Source organism: Apis laboriosa, unplaced genomic scaffold (assembly GCF_014066325.1).
Source record: "Apis laboriosa isolate Shangri-la unplaced genomic scaffold, ASM1406632v1 scaffold122_cov146, whole genome shotgun sequence".
In the NCBI taxonomy this organism is placed as follows: Eukaryota; Metazoa; Arthropoda; class Insecta; order Hymenoptera; family Apidae; genus Apis; species Apis laboriosa.
Genome location: NW_025221084.1, coordinates 199,093 through 224,230, shown reverse-complemented (window position 1 = coordinate 224,230; position 25,138 = coordinate 199,093). Strand labels below are relative to the sequence as shown.

General features: G+C 21.3%; 4 protein-coding genes across 6 annotated transcripts in view; 2 read left to right on the top strand and 2 right to left on the bottom strand.

Moving 5' to 3' along the window:
* The window catches only part of LOC122720292 (SR-related and CTD-associated factor 4), a 14,747-nt gene extending 2,362 nt beyond the window's left edge, over positions 1 to 12,385 (bottom strand). The window contains exons 1-18 of the mRNA XM_043946901.1: positions 12,223 to 12,385; positions 11,219 to 11,347; positions 10,747 to 11,038; positions 10,462 to 10,649; positions 10,077 to 10,352; positions 9,831 to 9,974; positions 9,487 to 9,737; positions 9,164 to 9,391; positions 8,851 to 8,984; positions 8,548 to 8,756; positions 8,224 to 8,401; positions 7,843 to 8,151; positions 7,486 to 7,713; positions 6,894 to 7,162; positions 6,559 to 6,804; positions 5,822 to 6,285; positions 4,141 to 4,418; positions 3,256 to 3,863 (exon numbers count right to left, since the gene is read on the bottom strand). Of these exons, the coding sequence (XP_043802836.1) occupies positions 3,262 to 3,863; positions 4,141 to 4,418; positions 5,822 to 6,285; positions 6,559 to 6,804; positions 6,894 to 7,162; positions 7,486 to 7,713; positions 7,843 to 8,151; positions 8,224 to 8,401; positions 8,548 to 8,756; positions 8,851 to 8,984; positions 9,164 to 9,391; positions 9,487 to 9,737; positions 9,831 to 9,974; positions 10,077 to 10,352; positions 10,462 to 10,649; positions 10,747 to 11,038; positions 11,219 to 11,347; positions 12,223 to 12,252 (4,455 nt within the window). The 5' untranslated portion in view covers positions 12,253 to 12,385 and the 3' untranslated portion in view covers positions 3,256 to 3,261. The remainder of the gene's footprint in view (positions 1 to 3,255; positions 3,864 to 4,140; positions 4,419 to 5,821; positions 6,286 to 6,558; positions 6,805 to 6,893; positions 7,163 to 7,485; positions 7,714 to 7,842; positions 8,152 to 8,223; positions 8,402 to 8,547; positions 8,757 to 8,850; positions 8,985 to 9,163; positions 9,392 to 9,486; positions 9,738 to 9,830; positions 9,975 to 10,076; positions 10,353 to 10,461; positions 10,650 to 10,746; positions 11,039 to 11,218; positions 11,348 to 12,222) is intronic.
* Positions 12,386 to 14,630: 2,245 nt separating this feature from the next.
* LOC122720267 (proteasome assembly chaperone 2-like) lies at positions 14,631 to 15,944 on the top strand. Of its 3 annotated transcripts, none has more exons than XM_043946851.1 (3): positions 14,631 to 14,697; positions 15,026 to 15,373; positions 15,464 to 15,944. In XM_043946851.1, the coding sequence occupies exons 2-3, from the start codon at positions 15,044 to 15,046 to the stop codon at positions 15,869 to 15,871; spliced, it is 738 nt and encodes a 245-aa protein (XP_043802786.1). In that variant the 5' UTR covers positions 14,631 to 14,697; positions 15,026 to 15,043; the 3' UTR covers positions 15,872 to 15,944. The 3 variants fall into 3 exon arrangements, with proteins under 3 accessions (XP_043802786.1, XP_043802787.1, XP_043802785.1); XM_043946852.1 differs by having other exon boundaries at positions 14,692 to 14,751; XM_043946850.1 differs by lacking the exon at positions 14,631 to 14,697 and having other exon boundaries at positions 14,983 to 15,373.
* Positions 15,945 to 16,083: 139 nt separating this feature from the next.
* LOC122720227 (pleckstrin homology domain-containing family J member 1-like) lies at positions 16,084 to 19,346 on the bottom strand. The gene is made up of 3 exons (XM_043946788.1): positions 19,253 to 19,346; positions 18,602 to 19,002; positions 16,084 to 16,443 (listed from the first exon to the last, which is right to left on the bottom strand). Exons 1-3 carry the CDS (start codon positions 19,341 to 19,343, stop codon positions 16,183 to 16,185), a joined length of 753 nt encoding a protein of 250 aa, XP_043802723.1. The 5' UTR covers positions 19,344 to 19,346; the 3' UTR covers positions 16,084 to 16,182.
* Positions 19,347 to 20,029: 683 nt separating this feature from the next.
* LOC122720247 (probable E3 ubiquitin-protein ligase MGRN1) lies at positions 20,030 to 23,545 on the top strand. The gene is made up of 9 exons (XM_043946819.1): positions 20,030 to 20,243; positions 20,447 to 20,565; positions 20,632 to 20,894; positions 21,016 to 21,157; positions 21,244 to 21,447; positions 21,532 to 21,774; positions 22,603 to 22,763; positions 22,882 to 23,155; positions 23,287 to 23,545. Exons 1-9 carry the CDS (start codon positions 20,156 to 20,158, stop codon positions 23,461 to 23,463), a joined length of 1,671 nt encoding a protein of 556 aa, XP_043802754.1. The 5' UTR covers positions 20,030 to 20,155; the 3' UTR covers positions 23,464 to 23,545.
* Positions 23,546 to 25,138: the final 1,593 nt, after the last annotated feature.

The window sequence follows — 25,138 nt, the reverse complement described above, 5'->3', positions numbered from 1 at the left end:
TGTATGTATGTATGTATGTATGTATGTATGTATGTATGTATGTATGTATGTATGTATGTATGTATGTATGTATGTATGTATGTATGTATGTATGTATGTATGTATGTATGTATGTATGTATGTATGTATGTATATGTATATGTATATGTATCTATCTACCTACATAAATATGAGTAAAACACAACAGTACCTTGCACTTGCCGCTCAGTTTGAGCGTAAGCGACCTGGTGGCTGGTGTTCCATCGTCGTATGGCGACAGAGAGAGAGAACTCACGCAAGTATGTGAATACATGAGTATGAGTACTGATAAGTATCTCAAGCTGAAAAGATTTAATTCCATTCCGAATATCATTTCAAATTTTTAACTTTTATTGTTTCAGAAATTTCTTTGTTTTATATCAAAATTTTTATTGAAATTTCTGATTTCTTTAAATTAAGTTTCTTTAATATATTATTTGATATTCGGAGGAAAAATTTTTCAGACATAAATTGCATAGTAAAAGAATTAGATAGAATAATATATTAGTTAAAATAGACTTATAATTATTTTAAAAACATACGATTAGTAATTAATAGCATAAAATATTTTTCTTTAATGCAAATTAAAAAAAAAAATAAATTTGTATAATCATCAGAATAATAATCATATTTAATGTTAAATAATAATTATATTTAATTATTATTTTAATTAAATAATAATATTTATTGTATTTTTATATCTTAATTTTTTTATTAGTAAAAAAAGAATGTTCTTTTTTTATATTTTGCTTATAAAAAATTAGCTAAGATATTTATTAAAAAATAAATATATTTATTAAAAAAAAATTATAGTAAATCAATTGAAGGTTTGACTCACAACTAGCTTAATGTTCAAATTATTTTTTGGAAGTTGTAACTTTCCTATAAGTTGATTAAATAATTAAACTTATTGTGATATAAATAAAGATTGATAAAAATAAAAAATTAATCAAATCAGTCATATAAATAATGATAAATAAAATTAATAAATAATGACTAATTATCTTGATTTTATTATGAAGACTCCCAGACAAAATCTTTTAAAAACAATTTTATACATTATTAAAGTCATATATTTAATATTTGATGCCTACTAGGAAGAATATAAAGACAATTCTGGGAGCCAGCGGAATGAAAGGCTGTTATTCTGCTTATGAAGAAAGATATTATATAGAAAATATTTATTTTTTGTTTGATTGAGCCGCACCGAACATCAGTGCTATATATATATTTTCATTTTTCTTCACTTCCTCTTTTTTCTTTTTTCATAGTCAATTACATACATGCAAATATTTGTCAATTTTTACATTTTTCTTTCATACAAACGTATACATACACACATGTATGCATGCAAGCACGCATCCATATCCACACATACATACGTAATATATATATATATATATATATATATATATATATAATCTCTCTCTCTATCTAATTAAATATTTGGAGTAGAATCTTGCTTATCCGAATTCACAATTTTTTTTAACTATTGAATTTTTTTATACATCAAATATTTAATTTTTTTATTTTATAAAAAATACGTAAATTTTCTTATTTATATTGAATAAAAAAATCTAATTAAAATGAATCTTAATATAAATGTTTTTATTTCTAAAGTCGTTCCTTCAAACGAATATCTTACGAATATTATATGAATATTAATATAATATATTCAAATAAAATGAAAAATTATTTAAATTCAATCAGTTACTGATCTTTTTATGTATTATATAATTTTATTATTATCTCTAAATATAAAGTATTAATATATTCGTTGAAAGAAGAGAAAAATTGCAAAGTTAATTTTAGAAACAAAGAAAAAAAAAATCAATTGAAGCTTATTTATTACGTTATAATTGAAATTTTTATTAAATGAAGCTAATAGAATGAAACTATTGTCTCCGTTACATCATTATTATTCTTCATTTTTTCATTTAATATATACTTAAATTATAAATAATTTAATAAATAATCAATATTTTTATATAAATTTTTGTATTTATTATTATCTCTAAAGTCGTTCCTTCAAACGTATCTTACGAATATATTAACATTCTATATATTTTAAAAATTCAGTTGAACAACGAAATTCAATCAAGGAAAAATATTTATAATTTTTAGAATACGGTTAATCAAGATTCTATTGTTAAGATTTATTTATCTATACAGTATGATTAATTTAAATATATATATTTAATTTCTTTGACTATTGGAAATATAAAAAAAAAAAATATTAAAAAATCATTTGATGAAAAATAATAGTAAACATAAAGATTGTATTCATATTTTTCTTCTTCTGAAATAGATTTATATATTTTTATAGAAAAAAATTAGTATTTATTATTTTTGATTATTTTCTATAAATTAAAAATAAATTAATTAACCTAATTTAATTTTTTTTTAGAAAAGTATTAAAATATAATTTAATAAAACTATTGAATTAATAATTTAAAAATCCTTTCTTATTCAAAATAGAAAATATATTTACTTTCATTTTAGAATCAAACACTTTTTTTATACTTCCAAAAGTTTAGAGAAATAGTTAAATATATAAATTTAAATTGAATATATTGTGTATATTTTTGTTCACTACGAAAATACAAAAGTATTTACAATTCAATAAATAAGTCGCCACTTGGAGTATCCACAGATCATAAGTCCTGTGTTCAAAACTCACAACTTCTTACATTATCAAATTGACAAAATCAATTTGTGTGAAACTTGAAACCTTGAATTAAAGATATCTTATTATGTTCAATCGATGATATTTATTAATATTTATATTATTTTTGTTTTATACATTGTAAAATAATATAAAATAATTATTTAAATATAAAAAATGATATAGATTGAACAATTAGTAAAAATATTTTTTTTCTATATTTTTCTAAAAAATATGGTATTTTAAATTTATATACGAATTTATTAATTTAAAGTAAATTAAAATCTTGTATTTTTTAAAATTTTATTTATTATAATTTCTTTGTTATATTTACTTCTTAAGATCTATCTTTAATAACAAGCAATAATTTCATCAATATTACAGAGAATAAAATTAAAACGGCATATTATTATTTTAACAATAATTATCATCGATTGAATATAATTATTCTAAAATTCAGTATTCCATTTTCTAAAATTGACTGTTTCAATTTGACCTAATTTGAAGCGAATTCTCCCTCACACCACTCCATAGAGTAAGAAAAAATTTTAAAGAGAATAATCGCTTTTTACTTTGGTCTAAGAATCCCTGCGATCCTCTTCTTCTTCCTTCTTCATTTCAATGACTTCTTGATTTGCCTCAATCGTTTCTTTTAATTCTTCTTTTTGTTTATTAGAGATTATTTCCTTTATTCCAATTTCTTCTTTTTCCTCTTCTTTCGTTACTACTTCCTCTTCTTTTATAGGTTCTTTTTCTTCAACATTTGTAGATGTTGATTCTTGTTCTTTTGATTCTTCCACTTCTTCTCCAGATGGACTTACATTAGCCCATCTTGATTTTCGTCCCCTATTTCGATTTTCTCTTTCCATGTTATTTGAATGTTTATTATTACCTTTTTTATCTCTAAGATCTCTTTGTAAGTGATTCTCTGAATCAGAAGACCAGGAACCAGGAGGAAGTTCCTGATTTCTCCAGGGAACAGCAGATTCTGGAGGAATAATGGATGGTGGACCCATAGGTCCAAAAGGTGGTCTAACATGAGGACGAATATCATCAAAGGGAGGTCTAAAAAAGGCATCTGATTCTCGGGGATCGAACGGTGGTCCACGAGGTCCAAAAGGCCTCATTCCAGGACGAAGAGGACGGGGTCCCAAGCCTCGTGGATGGAACATTAATGGACCTATAAAAAAATTTGTTAAATTTTATTTATTTATTCAATTCTTATTTATTAAGAAATATGTATAAAAAATGATTTATATCTATTTTAAATACGTAACATAAATGAAAAAATTAATTAATAACTTAATTAATGTTGTTTTAATATTTAAATTTAATATTATAATATATAATATATAATATTTAATATTTAATGTTTAATGTTTAATTTTTAATGTTTAAAAATAATTTAATATTTTAAATTTTTCTTTTTTTTTTATAAAGAATAAAAATATTTTTACCTGGTCCACGAACTCCTAAGGGAGTTGGGCGTGGCCCAAATCCGTCAGGATGTCCAGGTCTTGGACCTCTAGGTCCCATGATTGGTGGCATTCCAAATATAGGATCGATTCCAAAGAATTCCCGTCTCCTAGGTTCAAAATCACTTCGGTCGAGTCCTCTTGGATCGAAACTATCTTGAAGTCGCAGGTCAAAACCATCTCGTCTTATTTCATAATCAAATCGATCTCGATCATCAAGTGGTCTTCTTCCTCGTACTTCAGATCTATCGAATTCCTCCCTTTGAAAAATAATTAATAATTTACTTTAAATATAATTATATTTTTATATTTAATTATAGTTAATATTTTAAAAATTGAATTATTATATTAATTTTTTTTTTACAAAATTGAATTCTTCCTTAATAAGTAGTATTCTTTACTAATGATTTTGAAGAAAAAATAATTTTATTTGTATATATATATAATTTTATTTGTATATATATTATATGTTTCATTTAATTACCAAATGTTTCATTTAATTGAATCTGATCTGGAATATCTGATAAGACAAGACAAAAATATTTTAATCAAAGATATTTGAATATATATATTATATGATATAAATTATTTTTTGTAGATCGAATAATAAATAGACCTACCTAAGAAACCAATTATAGTATATATATAATAGAGATTCCAAGATTAATTTCATTTTTTTAATTGAATCATTTAATTTATTTGGGTTTCTATAAAAAAGTATTAATCTTATGTCGAAAAATACATTTAGAAGATATTTCAATTTAAATATTCAATTGAATATTATTAAAATTATACATTTCAATTGAATATTATTAAAATTCGAAAAAAAATAATTGTCTGTGATTAATTCTAGTTCAATAGGATTTTCGCGAATATATAAAAACAAAATATGTATTTCCTTCATTGATCGAATAGCTTCGTCTATTCTCTAGCATGTATTATATTTCACTTATTTTATTTAATTGAAAGCGATAATTAATAAAAGAAATGCGTGTTTTATTTTTATATATCTATCCAGGATTTGTTCTAAAACCAATTATAATCATTTTATATTGTCCGATTTTCATTATCAGTTGAAAATAAATGTCGATTAATTATTCATATAATGTTTAAACGTTATACCGATCAATAATCATTTTCAATTGAACGACGAAAATCGGAAGGTGTTCGGAAATTGAACAAATGAAAAGATTCATAAATGATTCTCATCTTTTTAATCTTCGAATTTTGACAGAATAGAAATATTTAGTACTTTTTTATATAGGAAATAAAAATTTAAACCAATTTATTAATGCATCCAGATAAATTGATTAATGAATTCAAAATTCTATGATTTTAATTAAAAAAGTGAAATTGATTTTGAAATCTCGCTCATCATTTGGCTTGTGAAAAAATTCTTTGCATAATATAATGTTTACATTTAAATTAAATAGTTTTTGTTAAAACATTTTTTTGATAACTTTAATTTTTGATGAAATATTTGACTATATTCAATTAAACAAAATATTCTATATATTCATGTTTGTATATTCTTATGTGCTCATAATAATTATATTCATTTCTATGATAATTTACTTATTTTTGTTTATTTTTTCAATTATAAAATTAAAATTAATATAATATAAATATAATATAAATTAATTAATATAAAATTATATTTTACCTTTGTTCTCTGAGTGGTCCAAGTCTTCCAAAATCTTCTACTCTTTGCTGTCCATGTATTCTATTATCAAATTCTTCTTGATATATTCCTCCTTGCAATCTTGGAACATCCATAAATTCCTCGTGTATCTGAGATCCTCTGTGACTTCTTCCGAAATTCTGTCTATCTCTTTGTTGTTGATATTCTCTTGGATCTTGTGGATTACGAAAATCTGGTGGTCGAGCTGGGAAATCACCTCTTTCTTGAGGTAAACCAAATTTTGGTAAATCCATCAAAGAAGAAAGAGGTTCTCCACGTGTTGATCGAGAATCATCAAAGTTTCTATCAGATCTATCTCGTTCTTGACGATTACGAGGAATTATTCGATCAACACGATCTTCAAGCGGCAGTGTACCATCAGCCAATTGACGCAAACGATCAGCTAAACTTGGTTTGCCATCCTTTTTTGGAGTAGATTCGTTTTCCTGAATACAAATATTTTATTAAAATTGATTTAATAATTTTAATTCTGATTGAAATTCTAAGCAAAATAAAATTTTTTATTAATTTAAATCATTTATATAATTATATATTTTGTATAATTTTTTAAAACTTTTTATCTCTAATATTTTAATATTTAACAATAATAATTTAATATATTATATTTTAATATTTAATAAAACTAATAAACTCAATATAATCTTTAGTTTCATATCTTCTAATTTATAATCTATAATCTTCTTTTAATAGCAAATTACCTGAAGATTTTGAGTTTGTGGATTTCCTTCGCGATTTTCTCTGTTTTCTCTTTCTCTTCTATCATCTCTATCTCTATCTCTAAGATCCCTTCTGCGATCACGCCCTCTATCTCTTCCTCTACCTCTATCTCTTCCACGATCCATTCTAGAATCATTACCTTCTCTATCTCTGTGCGATAAATGTGTTTCTCTATCTCTTCTTTCTCTATTTTCACGATCTCTTTCTCTTTCTTTATAATCCCGATGCTATTTAAAACAGAAATTAAAATAATTTTATATAATAATATATAAAACAAAATTATTATTGTTAAAATAAATAAATAATATATATTTACTTCTGCTTGTTGATCAGATTCTATTCGTTCTTCATTTTGTGGAAGTTGTTGTTCAGTTAAATTATTTTTATTTTTTGTTCCGTTTGAATTTTGTGGCATTGCATCTTCCATTTCTACATCCATATCATCAGCAGAATGTTGAGGTAGTTGCATTTGTAAAGGTGCAGAAGGTCCTACACCATATGGTTGACGTAACATTGGTAAATTTGGCATTCCTGTTTCCGTTGTTGGCGGTGGAACTCCTATCGGAGGAACATTATGTGGCATACCTAAAAATAGAATATTCATAGGTTTCATTTCGTAAATGAAATATATATAAGGTATTAATATAATAAAAAAAATCTTTGAAAAGTCAAATTTAGAGATCAAAACAAATATAAAATATATGATTGAGATTTATTTATTAAATTATAAACAAATTAAATCTCATATGAAATCAAATGACAGTGTGACTTAAATCTTTGTCTTATTTCATTTAATGCAATTTTAAATTGCTTATAATTTAATAAATAAGATTTATTCAATATTTTTATATATTAATATTTATGTTTATCAACTCTAAGTCTCCCATGAATATATAAATTTTATATACCAGTAGAATTAGGTTTATCAGAAGGTGCTGCTGGAGCTGGTAAAGGAATTTGAGTTAGTAAACCAACGCCAACACTTGCTCCAAATGGAGAATTTACAGGTGGCGTTAACATAGTTTGCATCATTCCTGGTGGTCCTAATAAACTTTGCATATTTGGAGGTGGCACACCTATGGGAACGTTTGGCATTAAACTATGTGCCATTGGTAATCCCATTGGTCCAATCATACCTAGATAATAAATATATATATATATATATATATATATATATATATACATATAAATTTGATAATAATATATTGATAAAATTGGAAAAAAACATTGATTTCTTATGAAATTTCTTTTAAATAATTACGTACGAGGAACTCCTGGCATCGTGAAAGCAGGTGGCATCATCTGCAATTGTGTATTTGGTGGTGCTAAAAGCGCAGCTGATGTAGGAGGTCTAATTGGTGGAGGTTGACTTGTATCAATTACTTGTTGTTGTTGTTGACCTTGTTGCTGAGTTTGCTGTTGAGATTGTTGCTGTTGAGCGCTAGTTGAAGATTGCATTACATTTACTATACCATCTGCTAAATTTGGAATTCCAGTAGCTGCAACTAATGCTTGTTGTTGTAATTGCAAGTGTTGTTGAAGCACATCTGCAGTTCCGGAATGTTTTAATTTACCTATATATTATTAATGATTTATAAAAATTTATAATCTATTCAAAACTAATAATGAAGTGTAATTTTTTTAACCTTTTAAATTGGGCGGTAGAGTGTCCTCATCAATCATACCTCCTTCTTCTAATAGTTCTAAATCTTGATCAGTAACATTAACTAATTTATTCCAAGGAATATAACTAACTCCTAATTCAACTTCCCAATAATCTTTCCATTCCTTTCCTTTTACTCCTTTTCCTGGTGCCCAAGCTAACTAAAATATATTAAAAATTTTATTATTATAAAAAAGATTTTTCGTCATTACTATATAGGAATTTAAAATTAATAATAAGTTTATAAATAAAAACTTTTTGTAAAAATAAGTATAACATTGATATGCCTAAAAACAATCAAACTTACAGTGATTGCTTTTCCTTGCATTTTATGATTTTTAAGCTTAGTAAGAGCTCGGTATGCATCTTGTCTTCTATTCATGCATATAAAGGCGCAACCTCTAGGTGAAATTAAATCTATACTAACAATGTCACCAAATTCTCCAAATGTATCTGAAAGTTCTTCTTGATGTACCAATTTTGATAGATGTCCTACCCAAAGAGTAGTACTACAAACTACAAATAAATATTTTAATTAAATTCATTTTAAAAAAAAGACAAAAAAAAAATTCAAAGAAAAAAAAAATATATATATATATAAAAACATTACCACTTAATTTATCTCTCACAATTGGTGGCAGTCCTCGTTTACGTCTTTCTCTTTCTTTTTCTCGTTCTTCTTCAGTCATTTTTTCTCGACTATCCTCTCGTTTTCTGTCACGACCTCTGTCTCTTGATCTAGATCTAATAGTAATTTAAATAGTTTATAATCATAATTTAAATAATATAATATAATTATTAATTTTTGAATGTTAATAAAATAATAATAATATAATAAAATATACATAAAATAATGTAAAAATATATTTATATAAATAAATTATTGAACAATATATTTATATAATAAAAATATATAAAATTACCTTCTTCTTCTAGATCTACTTCTTGATCGAGATTTTCTATCTCTGTCTCGATCTCGATCTCGATCTCTATCTCTATCTCTATCTCTATCTCTATCCCTATCCCTATCTCTATGCCTTGGTGATCTAGAACGACTATGATGTCTGTATCGATCAGGTGATCTACTTTGTGATCTTGTATTTTCACAATTTACAATTTCTACACTGCTACTATCTCGTCTTGTGCCATTTCTATGAATGATTTATTAAATTAGTTATAATGAAGATTAAAATAAATATAAATTAAAATTGAAATTTTATAAAAGGGACTAGAAAAAAAAAGTTACCCAGAATAATCTTGTGTATCTTGCCGTTCATCCAGAAGCGGACTTTTTTGATTTTGATGCGTTTGTTGATTTATCTGCCTAATATTTGATAAAGGTTGAGAGGCATATGGTAGAGCTGGTGGATAACCAGGAGGTGGTTGACTCATATCTTGTATGACGCCGCTATTTACATTTGTTGTATATGTACTTTGTTGACTTGGTTTCAAGATATCCGAAGGTTTTAATTCACATTCTGACGCAAATGGTAAATTCTAAAATGAAAATTGATTTACAATAAAAAATTAATCTTTTTTTATATTTATATAACTAAAAAAAGAAACATATATTTATTATCAATAACATACAGGAACAGTTTGAGCTAAATGCTTATCAAATTCTTCTTCTTGTTGTTTCATTTGTTGAAGTTTTCGCATTTTTTCTTCTGTTTCATGTTGTGAAGAAGTACTTCCTTGCATTGTTTGTTGTAATGTTTGAAGTTGTCTCAAAACCTATATTATAATACAATACAATGATAAAATAATTTATTTGTAATATTATATTTTTTATTTACATAAGTAAATTATAATAATGTTAAAATTATTAACTTGTACCTCTGGATTTGTTAAAAGAAGTCCAAGACTTTCTAGACTATTTCCAGTTGAAAGTGTATTATGTTGACCAGTATTAGATGTTGCTGTTGCTGCTGGCGAATTAGCAACAACAACATCATCATCTTCTTCTTCACCATAATCAAAATCTAAGAGTTTTTTATCAAATTTTACAGAACTTTTTTGTTCACTCGATTCTTGCTTTTTTAATAACAATTGTTGTAAATGTTGTAATTGATCAAGAAAAGAAGCATCCATTTGATTTGAATTTGATTGACCCTAAAAAATGTTATAATTAAAATATATCAATTTTACAAACAATATAAATAAATATATAAATTAAAAATAAAATATAATATAAGCTATATTATATATAAGTTAAACTTACTAAAAGTTTATTAGCATTAACTATATTTGCTGTCTCCATTTTTGTTTGTGCAAGCCAAGCAGGATCAATTGGTTTTGCAGAAGAAAATATTTTTTGATCTTTTACTGCATTTTTTGCAGTTAAAGGTGGAGTTTTTACAGAAGTACCAGTATTACTAACATTATTTGTTGAAGAAATATTCAGTGTACCTAAAAATAATAATGAATATTCAATATCTAATATGATAAATTTCATAGATATTTTATATACTATAAATAATTTTATACTAAATCACAGTCATTTTACCATTGGTATTAACTGTTTGTTCCTTATGTATTGGATGATTTGGATCCGCAAGATCAAATAAAGGTTGTATTACCTCTGAAGGAAAAACTGCATTTTTTTGCCAAAGATTTAAAACTCTTATTACTTTACTTTTATCTTCTTGAGGACATTTCAAAAGATTTAAGAAAGTAGTTTGCATGTTCTTAGCAAAACGTGGAGCAAAAACATCTTTCTCTACTCCAAACTGATGTCTGGATTGACGTACAATTGAATCAATAACATACAATCCAGGCACTTTGTATTCTGGTTTACACTGTAACATAAAATTAATATATTATATTAATATAAATAAAACTAATTTTATAATTTAATGTTAAAAAATTTCTTATTTTTTACGATATAAAATAATATCTTATAAAACTATAACTTATGAAACTATAATTATATTATATTAATATATACAAAATTATAAGAATAATTTTATATGACTTACTTTTTGAATGAATTTTTCAACACTTTGCACAACATGTTTATAAAATTTAATTGCTTTAATTGCACCCCTAGTTAAAGAATTCATTTTAGCTTTTGAAATTGGTGGTTTGACATCATACAAAGCTGAAAGCTGAAAAAAAATAATTAAATTAAATAATTATAATTCTTTCTTGAATTAAATATTTCAATTCATTAATAAAAATTAATTACTTTTAAATTTCTTTCTTATCATATCTATAATAATGAATAAATAAAAAGAATTAACATTATATTTAATTCATTGATCAAAAATTATATTTAAATTTTGAAGAATAATAATTAATTAAATTTTTAAATATAAAAAAAATATAGAATTAATATTATTAAAATTTATTTTCCACATAAATATTGTATACATATAATTTTAATTTTTACATTTAATTGATCTAAACTCAATAATATATCTATATAAAATCTAATTAATTAAATACAAAAATTAAATAAATTTATATTAAAATTATTATAATTATATTTAAAATTTAAAATCTCTTTTATTTCTTTTTCTTCTTTTTGCTTTTGTAATATTAATTTTATAATATGAATTAAACACAATTATATACAATTCAATTAAAATACATATATAATAATTATGTATTATAGAAATTATAATACATTATAGAAATTACAAAAATTTTAATAATAACATTATGTGTTATAAATTATATTTTAAATCACAAATAAAGACTCTCTTTAGTTCTATCCTTCTTTCTTACATACAGAGATGGTCTCTCCCTCTTTCTTATACATTAAGAAATCAAAGCATTCTTTGAAGATTAAAATCATTCGAATTTTCATATAACAAACAGTAAAGAGATAAAAAAAAATATTTTTTTTAAACTTTTACTTTAAAATTGTATTGTTTTCAACTTCGAAAAGTAAAAAAGAAAAAGAAAAAGGAAAGAGAAATGAGAAAAAAAGAGGGAGAGTCGGCGGGCTAGAAAAAGAATCAAGGATAAGTTAACTTACCTCTGCATTAAATGCCTTAACCGCTTCCATTCTGATGAAGGTGCAAAGCACCGAATATTTGCTACGTTTCACAGAAAACCGTGATTCTTGGGACGTTCAATGTTTTTGCGATAAATCGCATGTCTCAACTCAGGGCGCACTGTCTAGCTGGGCCATGCTACTCAAGATGGCGGCGCTATTTCCCGAAAGACATCGCGGGGCGGTGATGCATGACGTCACATGCCGCTATGCACAGTCGGTAACAAGTTTCACTTTAATACCGATTATTGTTCACCAATCAAATTTGATTGTAAATAAAATCAACTTAAATTTTTGTTTCTTCATAATTCACTTATTCAATAATTAATTAAATTTTAACAAAATATAATATATAATAAATAATATTCAAGATATTCAATATTCAAGATATAAAAATAATTAATAATATAGAAGAAGAATATTATATAATATACATAGCAAACAATTTGATTATAAAGTAGCACCAAATTGATATCAAATCTCTATAAAATTTGAGTACAAAATCTTATCCATTCATATGTCATTATTATATATCAATTTTAATGTCAAGCCTTGTACTAAATTTTGACACTAAATTTGCATCAAAAATAGATCAAATTTTGATACATAACCTTTCTTTGTTTCTTATTAAATACAAAACAAATTTTGTAGTTATAAATGGATGTAAAATTAGCGCTAAATATATTTTAAAGCCAATAATGTCATAAATCAGCTTTTTAAATAATTTAATTCAAAAATATTTTTAAAAATAAATAAAATATATAAAATATTATTTATAATTATTTTTTCTACAAAAATAAATATATATATAACAATTAAATTTAGATTATAACTTTTAATTTAATTGCAAATAGCAATTTTATCCTAATTTTTAACTGTATATTGTTGTTTCTTTTTTTAATTTTTTTTTTTTTTTAATAATTATTCAAAAGAAATTGTCTTTTATTTCATATCCTTTCCTTTATTATGAACCAATAAATCAAACATAAAAAAGAAAATTAGACAAAATTTATTAATATTATTGAGATATATAATAAATATTAATATTATTAAGATATATAATAATAATAATATTAATTTTAAAAAAAATAATTTTTGCATATTATAAATATGATAAATTTTTATCATAAATGAAAATAATCATTATATTAAATCCGATTTATATTTAGAAATATACTCAATGACAAATTTATTTTGCAAATAAAAAGCATTATATAATTAAATTATTAATATATTGTATATATATTCATAATATAATATTTATATTTTAGTTCTATTGATTTAAATATTTGTGATCTCTATATTTATCTGTAATAGAATATATATATATTTATATATAAATATTGAAATTAATAAAAATATAATATTTTGAAATATGAAAAAATACACCTATTTAAAAAGTAGTAATAATATAGCTATTCCAATATAGTTGTTTAAAAATAAAAGATAAATGTAGACAAATTTTAATAACATATATAGATAAATTTTAATAACATCTTACGTTTTTTTCTGTGTATAATAACAACTGCAATATATATTTATTTAGGTACATTTTAGTTGTTCTATAATCATCACTGTTTTTTGAAACGTTTTCTTAAGAAAACAGTATTTCTATTATTTACTTAATTTTTAAAATTATAAAAATATATATAATATATTTATAATAAATATTTATAATATTTAAATTATAAAAGAATATATAGCTAAATTTGATATATTTTTATCATCAAGATTTTGTATACTTTTGATGTCAATTTGTTAACATAATTTAATATTTAATAGTAATATTATTAGTAATATATATATGTTATATACAAACAATATATATGTTATATATGTTATATATATGTTATTATAATATACAAACTATAATATATATATATATATAAATATATATATATATATATATATATATATAAACTATCAAAAAAATTTATATCAAATTTGGTAATATTATGCTAACAAGACATGTAAAAATTTGATAAAAACAGATTTGGTTGACAAGAATTATATTTTATAATTATATTTTAATTTTATGTCTACATTATAATAATTAATCAGTGTTTACAACTTTAATATTTTATTTAATAATTTTAATATTGTATTTTATAAATATTTTTATAAATAAGATTTAAAAGAAAAAATATGTTTTAATAAATTTTATTGCAATTTTTAAAATAAGTTTATATGAATTATTACACAATATATTATTTAGTATATATATGTATATGTTATTAAATATTATTCATTTTACATCTATTAGATATAAGATGTGATATATAGATGTAATAGTTGAAAGTTGCAGAAACAGAAGTACCAACTTTATTCTTAAATTTACATAAATACATATACTATGATTATGTACTTCAGAAGTTTCAAATAATTATTTAATAAGTTTGAAGCATTGTATATATATTTCTTACATATTTATATACTTCTATTAGTTTTATGAAAAAAGTATGTTATAAAAAATATATTATTATTTAAAATTAAATTGAATTGTACATAATTGTATGTAATTATATATAAAATTTTTACTTGATATATAAAAATATATAAGTATATAAGTAAATAATTATAAAGAAAATATTTAATAGTTACTTTATTGTGATGATTTGTAAATTTTAAATTTATAAAAATAAAAATTAAAATGATAAAATTTTTAATATGTTCATTTAAATAGAATTTAAATATCATATTTGTATTTTTATAAGTCATAAGGATTTTTATTTAATGAATTTTGTTAAATAATAATTAAATAATAATAATTTTTTTAATAAAATAGGTGATTACTTATTAAAAAATGATAAAAATACTGGAAGAAATTAACCTTGAAAACTATACTCTAATACTTCCCTCAGTGGCTGTTGGAAATATTGGACAATTATGCATTGATTTGTTGATATCTAATTTAAATTTGTACAAAATTGGAAGTTTATGGAATCCTATGTTCCTCCCAATCTGTGGACTTAATCCTTATGATAAAAATTCTAATTCTCTTTGTACTACTGGTGACTTTTACATTGGAACATATAACATAATTCTTTTACAATTACGTTCACCTTATGTTGGTAATTTAAATAATTTCTTTGATGAATTAACACAATTTATTCAACATAAAAAAATTTGCAAGGTACAGTATAATATAATACTATAATATTATAGATATTAATCGTATAATTTAATATTAATTTGATTATTAATGTAAAATCTATTTTTATAGATAATAATTTTAACCAGCAGTTATGATTATGAGTGTATAAATAGATCAGAAACTACTTTAAGATATCTTTCTTCAGATAATTTTTTATTAAATAATGAGAAACTTCTTAAAATTCTTTCTTGGAAAAGACACATAAAAAATATAACAAAGGATCCTAAAGAAGAATGTTACATTTCTGGTGGTGGATTTGCAAATGGTTTCTACGAGCATCTCAAATCAATGGAAATTCCTTGTACAATACTTTTTTGTTATTGTTCAGAAGGAGATAATGTTTCTGATGCATTGATACTTTTCAATGGATTGAATGAATGGTTGAATTTAATAAATGATATTGATAATAACATTATTAAATATCCACCTTCTTGGGAATATTTTTTCGGCAATCCACCTTCTTCTAATATGTATTAACTTTTATATCTAATTATATTTCATAAACAGTTTCGATGTATTTTAAAAATAAATTAGACAAAGATTAATATAATTACTGTGTATAAAAAAGAATTATTAAATATTATTATAGAAAATTAATATTATTTTATATATAAAACATTCATTCATTTAGAACTATATATATGATATGTTAATATATAATGATTAAATTAATATTATAAATTTAGAAATTATAATAAAAACAAAATTTATTTATTTATTAAGTAATATTAATAATAATCTATATAAAATTCTATGTAATAAATTTATTATTGTTTATAAAAAAAAGCTTAAGCAAGAAGCTTAAACTTCGAAGAAAAGGCAGAATATGATACTAAAGCAGCTAAAAGAACAGCAAGAAGTTCAGAGTTAACCCAAGGTCCACGATATATGCCTGGGTTATTAAGTACTACAACAACTAAAGGTTTCACATTATTTGAATCTTCTCCATTTCTTAATGCTTTACGTATAGCTGCATATCTTTCTTCATCATATAATTTTATATTGTAATCTCCAGAATGTACTTTTTTTATATCTTCTGTCCAAGACACCTATAAAAGTTAAATTTATTATAATAACAATTAAATTTTTATTTATAATTTTTATTACTATTTTAATTTTAATTTTATTACTATTTTAATTTATTTTAAATAAATGAAGCATATAAATGAATCATAAATTTAAATAATATAGAAATATACCTGATATTTGTTATCTGAACTTAATTTAGCAGCTGGTAATGATTTTCCATCAACTTCTGCATATAATGTAATACCTTTTATACCATTACTACATTTAAGTACAAATTGTGTTGTAAATGCTACATTTGTTAAGATTGTTGCATCTTCTGTGATATATGCAGATGCAATAATTTCAGGTTTTTGACAAGTTTCACAAAAAATTTCAGGAAATCCACAAATTATTAGAGTAAATAAAGCTATGAATTGTTTCATCATGCTGTTTTACGTTTATTTTAATTTATTTCAAATTTTATATAATTAAATATTATATAATAAATTACACAATTAAAAAATTCACAATTCAGTTATCAGAATTTAAATCATATTAGATTAAACAGTAATCATAACTATAGTACGTTTAATATTTAATATTTTTAATGTTTAATATTTAGTACACTAATGTTGATGCGTGGATATAAAAGTGACACGTTGTGAAAAGTGTAGAAACAGTAATACCAACTTATTTTTAAAATATTAAGAAAAAAAAAAAATTATTAAGTGCGATTTAAATCATTGAAATAAAAAAGTTTATAGCATAAATATATAATATTATTATATATATATAATATATATATAATATATATATATTTATATAAATTATATATATATACAATAAATATATATATATTTATATAAATTATATTATTATATTTTATACATAAATATATAAAAATATATATATGGTATAAACAATCAATTTTATATAATTTTATTATAATTTTTATCAATGATTAATATATTTTTTTATTTAAATTTAAATTAAATTGTTGATTTGTGACTTTAATTTATGATAAATATCATTATTTTATATCATATCAAATATTATTTTTATTCAAATTAAAATTGAATTAATTTGCGAGTTTGATTTATGATGAATAAAAAAAAATAAACACATGTATCAATTAAATATATATATATTCTTTTTCATATCTATTTTGAATAATATATTATCTTTCTATCTTTGTATAATATATATTTTATAAATATATATAATATATAATATTATATAATATATAATAAAATATATTATAAAATATATTATATATAATAAAATATATAATATATAATAAAATTGAAAAATTTTTTTAAATTATTTTAAATATTAATAAAATATATTGAGAAAATGATAAAATATTGAGAAAATTTTTTTTTATTTCAATATCATAAAAATATATATTACTAATTAATAATTACTAAAAATTTATATAAAATATATACCATAAAATATATATATACGAAGTACTATATATAAAAAGTATTTAACTTATAAATATTTAAAAAAATCTATAAATGAAGTAAAAATGCTAGAATAATCACTTATAATATAAATTTCTTAAAAATCACTCGTCAAATCAATCAATCAATACATTTTTAACTATTATATAGTATAATTATGTACAATATTTATATATTACATTATACATATTATATATTATAATATAATATTATAATATTATACATGTATATTACATTATTATAATATTATATATGTATATTACATTATATATGATTTTTTAAAAATTATATTAAAATTATTTTGTATTATTAAAATATTATAAAAAATATATTTTATATACATATATAATATATATTAAATATAATAAAAATATATATAAAATTATATATATATATATAAATAATGAAAATTATATTTTATTCAATTTTAATGAAAATAAATTGTTATTTGTTTAAAAGCATAGAATTATTGTTTGTTTATAATAATGAAATAAATTATATAATTTATAGCTGCAATGAATATTTTAAAGCTTGTTATTTTATTATCATATAAATTTATGTTTTCAAATGTTCTATATCTTACATAATTTTAATATGTAAATGTGATTAAATGAATTTAATAAATATATAAAAAATAATTAGATTATTTGACTTAAAATTCAATTAAGTTCATTTCTTTTGTTACTGTATTTAATGCTGTTGATGTTACAACTGATGTAGTAAAAGAGCGTACATGAGATCGAAAAGTTGATGCAGCTTCCCATGCTTCATCTCTAATAATTCCTTGATTTCGAGGATACATAAGCAAAGGATCTATTCCTGTTTTCTTGCATAATTTTTCTTGAAGTACTATTAAACGAAATCTCCAATATTCATAACTTGCTTGTTTAAGGGCATTGACCCATTGTTCAACTTGAGATTCTGAACGGCCACTTAAAATATGTCTTTTTTCATATTCATCTCGAAATGCTATACTAAATGCAAAAACACCTTCAGAAGCAGCATCAAGATTAATATTATAATTTTCTAAAATAATTACACCTGCTGGTTGCTTAGTATCAATTTGTCCTAATTCATTAATATTGAAATAGAACAATAAGTTACATCTCAATTTGAACCATTTTTCCTTGAATCCTAAAGTATAATTATGTAAATATAAATAAATTAAATAATAATATAACAGATTAATCATTATTCTTTTAATTAAACAATAACATTAAAATTTAATAAATTACTCAACACAAAAAATATATATACAAAAATATATGTAACATTAGAATTTATAATAATAAGTTTTTATATATAATATTAAATATTTTTATAATTTTTTTTAATTTTTATATATAATATTCTTTTAAAAAAAATAATTTTTAATAAAACTAACCTGATTTGTGTGCTCGTTTATGATTTAAACGACCTTCAATATCAGCGGGACCATTACTTGCTTCTGCAAGTTCTTTTTCATTAAATTTCATGATTATAAAAAATTATTTACATTTTATACATTACATAAATTTATATCATATAATATATATATATATAATTCATATTACTTTGTTGTTATTTATTACATAAAATCATATTAAAAAATTTGGTTATATTGTCGGAAACTTGTTAATGTCAAATTAGTAGTATTATATTATGTGTCATTATTCATTTATTATTTTTTATTGATTTTAATTAAAAATTTTATCAAACACTTATAAATCATTAAAAAAATATTATAATCTTTATTGCGTATTGACATATTGTAAATACTAATTATTTAATCATCAATTATAAAGTTGTTAAGTATAGTATCAAAAATTTGAAATAGCGCGTTTGATCTAACAGTCTAAGAAACATATAAATGTTGTGTTTTTTAAAAAATTATTTTAATTTGTTTTTAATTTAGAAACAAAAAATAATTTTGTTAATTTTATATATTTCAATGTTTCTAATGTATTTAATAAAATAAATAAAATTTAAAAGATTTAGATAAATAAATTTTAATAAAATTGGCTAACCTGAAAGATATGTATATAATGCATTTCATACATTTTGCATATAAAAAAGTATATTAAATGCAAATTGTTTATCAAATTTTATTCTTATTATTATTTTATTCTTATTCAAATTTTATCTTTATTAATAATATTTTAAATTATTAAGCATTTTTTAATAATAAATTTTGACTTTTACTTCAATCTATAATTCGTATTTATTACAGAAAAATTTATATGATTAATTTCACATAACACAATAAAATTTACATAACAATAATTTATAATTTTTGCATAATTAAGCAATGGGTTCGTTAACAAGTCGACAAAATGCTGGTGTAGAAGAAGTTGATATTGTTTCAAATCATGCATATAAATATCCTCCTCGTTCAGGTTTGTTTATATTATTTTAAAAATAATTAAATAATTTTTAAAAAAAAACATTATTATAAAATATAGAAATTAAATTTCTAATTCTTATTTCAATAATTAAAAACTATATATTAAAGTACATATAAAATATAATAAATTATTAAATATATATTAAAAAAGTTCTTGAATATTTTATATATTAATTTATAAATTTTATTTATTAGGAAGTTATTTTGGTAGTCATTTCATAATGGGTGGTGAACGATTTGATACACCTCAACCAGAAGCATATCTCTTTGGAGAAAATGCTGATTTGAATTTCTTAGGAAGTCGTCCAACACCTGTAAGAAATATATTATAATATTATATAAATATATATATAGATTTAAAATATTTTTATTTATTTTAGTTTCCATATCCTCCACCACAAGCCAATGATCCTACTAAAACATTAAAAAGCTTAGTAAATATAAGAAGGGAATCATTAAGATTAATTCGCAATGTCGATCAAACTTCTACTCCTCAATGCCACAATGTAAAACATTATGGAGATGGAGATATAGATAAGAAATCAAATCGTTATAATATTGAATTTACATTTGATTGCGATGTAAGATGTGCAATTACAATATATTATTTTTGCACTGAAGAAATCACAACAAAAGGAGTTACGTATGTAATATATGCACTACAAAAATTTAGAATATATTATACACACACGCACGCGCGCGCGCGCGCACACACACACACACCAAATATTATATATAATTAAAAATTTAATATATATTTATAGATATATACCAAGGGATCCCTCTATGAATTCTGAAACATATTATTATAAGAAAGGTGCCAATCAATTATTTTCTCAAACATCACATATGTTTGATCCAACAATATATAACAAAGAAGATTTGTTATACAATACTGACAGGGAAGTATGTTTAAAATATATATATGTATATTTTTAATACATAATAGAATTTTTAAATTATTTCTTATTAATTGCTATAATTATTTATAGATAATACCAGTAGCAATTCATTGTATAGCAGAAGAAGGTTCAGATGAACCAAAACAATCTCACACAACTATTGCAGTTGTTGAAAAACATTCAGATGGAACATATGTATTAAAAGCTCTTAAACAAAAACTTTATGTTGATGGTCTTTGTTACTTGCTTCAAGAAATATATGGAATTGAAAATAAAAATGCTGAAAATGCAAAGGTATAAAATAAATAATAATGGCATATATTAATATATATCAAAATTTTTTATTTTAGATTTCCTTCACAATAATTTATTTTTTAGCAACAAGGAAGTGATGAAGATACAGATGATAATGGATCAGAATGTGTTATTTGTATGTGTGATGTACGAGATACTTTAATATTACCATGTAGACATTTATGTCTATGTAATAGTTGCGCAGATTCTCTTCGATATCAAGCAAATAATTGTCCAATATGTCGAGCTCCTTTCAGAGCTCTTCTTCAAATTAAAGCTCTTCAAAAAGCAACTGGAGCTATTATATCAAATCCACCATTACCAGAGGTAAATATTTATTTAAATAATTTTATATTAATGTATATATATATATATATATATATACTTATTTTTCATTATATTCATTATATTATTTATTATATTACATCATAAATATTTATCAATCTTCTTTGGCTAATGAAACATTTTAAATTTTACAATATATAATTGGTAAAATGAAATTATTTTAATTATTTGAAATGATTTTTGAACAAGTTTTGATTAATTATTATATAATTTATTTAAAAAGGAAAAAATATTTTAAAAAATACCATTATAATATAATAATTTAATATCTTAAGTATCCAATTTAATAGCAGTAAGAAATTTGTTGAATTAAAATAAATTAAAAAGATTATTTATCAAAAGATAAAATCTAAAAAGATTTTATTTTTTAAATCAATACAGATAAATAAACTAGACTTAGATATTATTCATATAAATTTGAAAAATAATCGTAATTATTATGAATATTTATTGAATTGAATTTATAGAAAAAATGTAAATTTTAATATCAAGAAATTAAATAATCTGGAAATAAGATAATCTAAGTTTAATTGAAGAATAATATAAAATTTTTGATATGATCATCACATTGATCGTATTTTCAATATTATTTATAAATATTAAATATTTTTAGTAAAATTTTAATAAAATTTTTGCAATGTATATTCACAATACAATTAATATGTTATAATATATTGGTTGAAAAACATTGCTTGAATTAATATTTGATGGAACATTAGTAATTTTATTTCTATTTAAAATAAATATAAAATTAATAATAATAAAATATTAGACTAATTTTATGAACGAAATGTTAAATCCTTTTTTTAGGGAAGTTGTGAAAATATACCAGCTGGATATGAAGCTGTATCATTGATAGAAGCTTTAAATGGTCCATATATTCCAAGAACTACTGTTCTTGCTCCAGAAACTCCAGATACTCCTGATACAGATACAGCTAGTGCAATTCAAGCAGCTGAAACATTAAATAGGTAAAATAATATTTTAATTTAATTTAATTTTTTTATATATGTACATGTTATGTTTATGTTATGTTAATATAATTCATTTAAATTCTAATATAATTGTAATATACATGTTATTTAAAAGGTCAGTAGAACGTACACCTGTCATATCAAAACATGTATCTTCAAAAGAAGCAGATATATCTGCAAGAACTAGTGGTACTGCATGTCCTACTCCAGAATTTCGAATGTCTGTTTTATTAGCTAGAGATGAACATTCAGGATCACAAAAAGATGTACACAGTCGATCTCCAGCAATGAGAATAAAACCTTCTGGTCACTTACGGGAAAAAGTAGTACTACGATCACGAGACACTCTTAGACTTGTTAATGAAAAACAACCAGTATCTCTTTATGAGGTAAAGAGATTTTCCTTTCTCTCTATTAATACTTGTGCTACAATTTTCTTAAGTTATAGTTATAGTTATAGTTAATAAAATATCAAACATATAAATTTTTACTTTGTTGCTTATATAAATCATATTTATAGGGACAAGGACAAGATGAAGATAGTGAAGCAGAAAAATTGTCTCCATTATTAGATGCAGCAACTAGTACAGAAGCACTTGATAATAACAGTCACGGAATATGTGATATAGATATTGATGATGAAATGCAAAATACAGAAAATGAAAATGATGTTGATATTACATGTCATTCACATTAAATATTCATTAAAATATTTAATATATATTTAATATAATATATTTAATTATTTTTTAATATATTTTATAATATAAAATATTTAGTATTCTTTTTTAAAATTCTGAATATAAATTGTAAATAAGATATTATATGTAAACTGTAAATTATAAAAATTTTTTTTAAATTATTTACGATTAAAATTATTAACCAATTTATTAACCAAAAATTATAGCATTATAGATTAATTTATTTATTGCAATTATATATGTGCAATATAATTTTATAACCTTATATAGATATTATAATAGATATTATAATAGATATTATAATAGATTTTCATGGATTTTAATATTTAATAAATATAAACCTCTAAATTTTTTCCAGAATTCAAAAGGTATAACTAAACTGTTTATGATAGTTTAGAACAAGCATTTATGAAAATCATGAATTTAATAAATGCTTTTTTTTTAAATAAAATAAATTCTATGTCACAAATAAAATAAAAAAAATTACTTATATTACTTTATTTAAAATTTAAATGACTGAAGTTACAAGACTTTGTTTGATTTTTGTTTCTTTACATTGATTTAGTACACATTTTAATTTTGCTTTCAATTTGACAGTAGAATCTGCTTTAATTTTATTATATTTCTGTTATTTAAGTTAATAGATTTAAATCCAATATTAATTTTATTATTTTTGTGACAAAAAAACTTTAATAATAAAATTTTGATAAAATCTGCTGTTCACAAATTTAATTGATTGATTTTCATACTTGCTCTTGATACAAAATATTTCTATAAATCTTTTATACAAAAAGATATAAGTAATTATAAAATTATAAATATTTAAGTATATTTAAATATTGAGCAAAAAATATTAAAAATATATCCATTTGTATTAATATTTTTTAATTTATATTTATTTTATTATTTTTATTAAAATATTTAAATGAAACAAAAAAAGAAAAATAGCTATATATTAAATGTGTTTTCTATGTTTTTATTCCCTTCAATATACCAAACAAATCCAAGCAAAAAAAGCAATATATCAAAGAAAGTGTGTTGAATATTAATTATAATTTATTCATTATTTGTGATATAATTAGATATAAATTTTTATTGTTAAAAAAATATTTGTTATACAATACATTTTCTTCGATATATATATTATTTGAACTTCTTCATACTCGATTAACCAACATTATCATTGCAACTCGAAAAAAAATTTAAATAATATGCTTCTTGATTGACCAAGTGTTTTTTTGTTGATAATTTGTTAACAAAGCCATAATAATAAATTTTTGCAAAGGAAAATGTTGGTTGAAATTATCTCAGGAATCTCTAATTAACAGATTTCATATTTAGAGACAAAAAATTTTAATATTTATAAAGATATGTTAATAAATCATGTTTTTGTAATACGATCTTGCTTTAATAAATTCAATATTTTTTTTAAATAATACATAAATATAATATACATAAAATACATAAATAAATTTCATATATATAAATATATATATACTAACTTCTAATAAAAATAGTTTTATAATTATCTAAATAAAATAATCAATTACTAATTTAATTTACTGATTTCTTATAATAATTATTATTATTTTTTTGAATAATTCTTATTGTTTTTTATTTTTGAATAATACGATAATTCTTAAAAATATTACTATTATATTGGTTTATGTT

Excerpts from the sequence above, each read along its gene's own strand:
- LOC122720267 (XM_043946851.1), top strand. The coding sequence starts at position 15,044 with ATGATAAAAATACTGGAAGAAATTAACCTTGAAAACTATACTCTAATA. Across the intron at positions 15,374-15,463 it reads AACATAAAAAAATTTGCAAG|ATAATAATTTTAACCAGCAG; the intron begins GTACAGTATAAT and ends CTATTTTTATAG.
- LOC122720227 (XM_043946788.1), bottom strand. The coding sequence starts at position 19,343 with ATGAAATTTAATGAAAAAGAACTTGCAGAAGCAAGTAATGGTCCCGCT. Across the intron at positions 19,003-19,252 it reads TAAACGAGCACACAAATCAG|GATTCAAGGAAAAATGGTTC; the intron begins GTTAGTTTTATT and ends ATTATACTTTAG. Across the intron at positions 16,444-18,601 it reads CATCAACTTTTCGATCTCAT|GTGTCTTGGACAGAAGATAT; the intron begins GTACGCTCTTTT and ends TAACTTTTATAG.
- LOC122720247 (XM_043946819.1), top strand. The coding sequence starts at position 20,156 with ATGGGTTCGTTAACAAGTCGACAAAATGCTGGTGTAGAAGAAGTTGAT. Across the intron at positions 21,158-21,243 it reads TATACAATACTGACAGGGAA|ATAATACCAGTAGCAATTCA; the intron begins GTATGTTTAAAA and ends AATTATTTATAG. Across the intron at positions 23,156-23,286 it reads AACCAGTATCTCTTTATGAG|GGACAAGGACAAGATGAAGA; the intron begins GTAAAGAGATTT and ends TCATATTTATAG.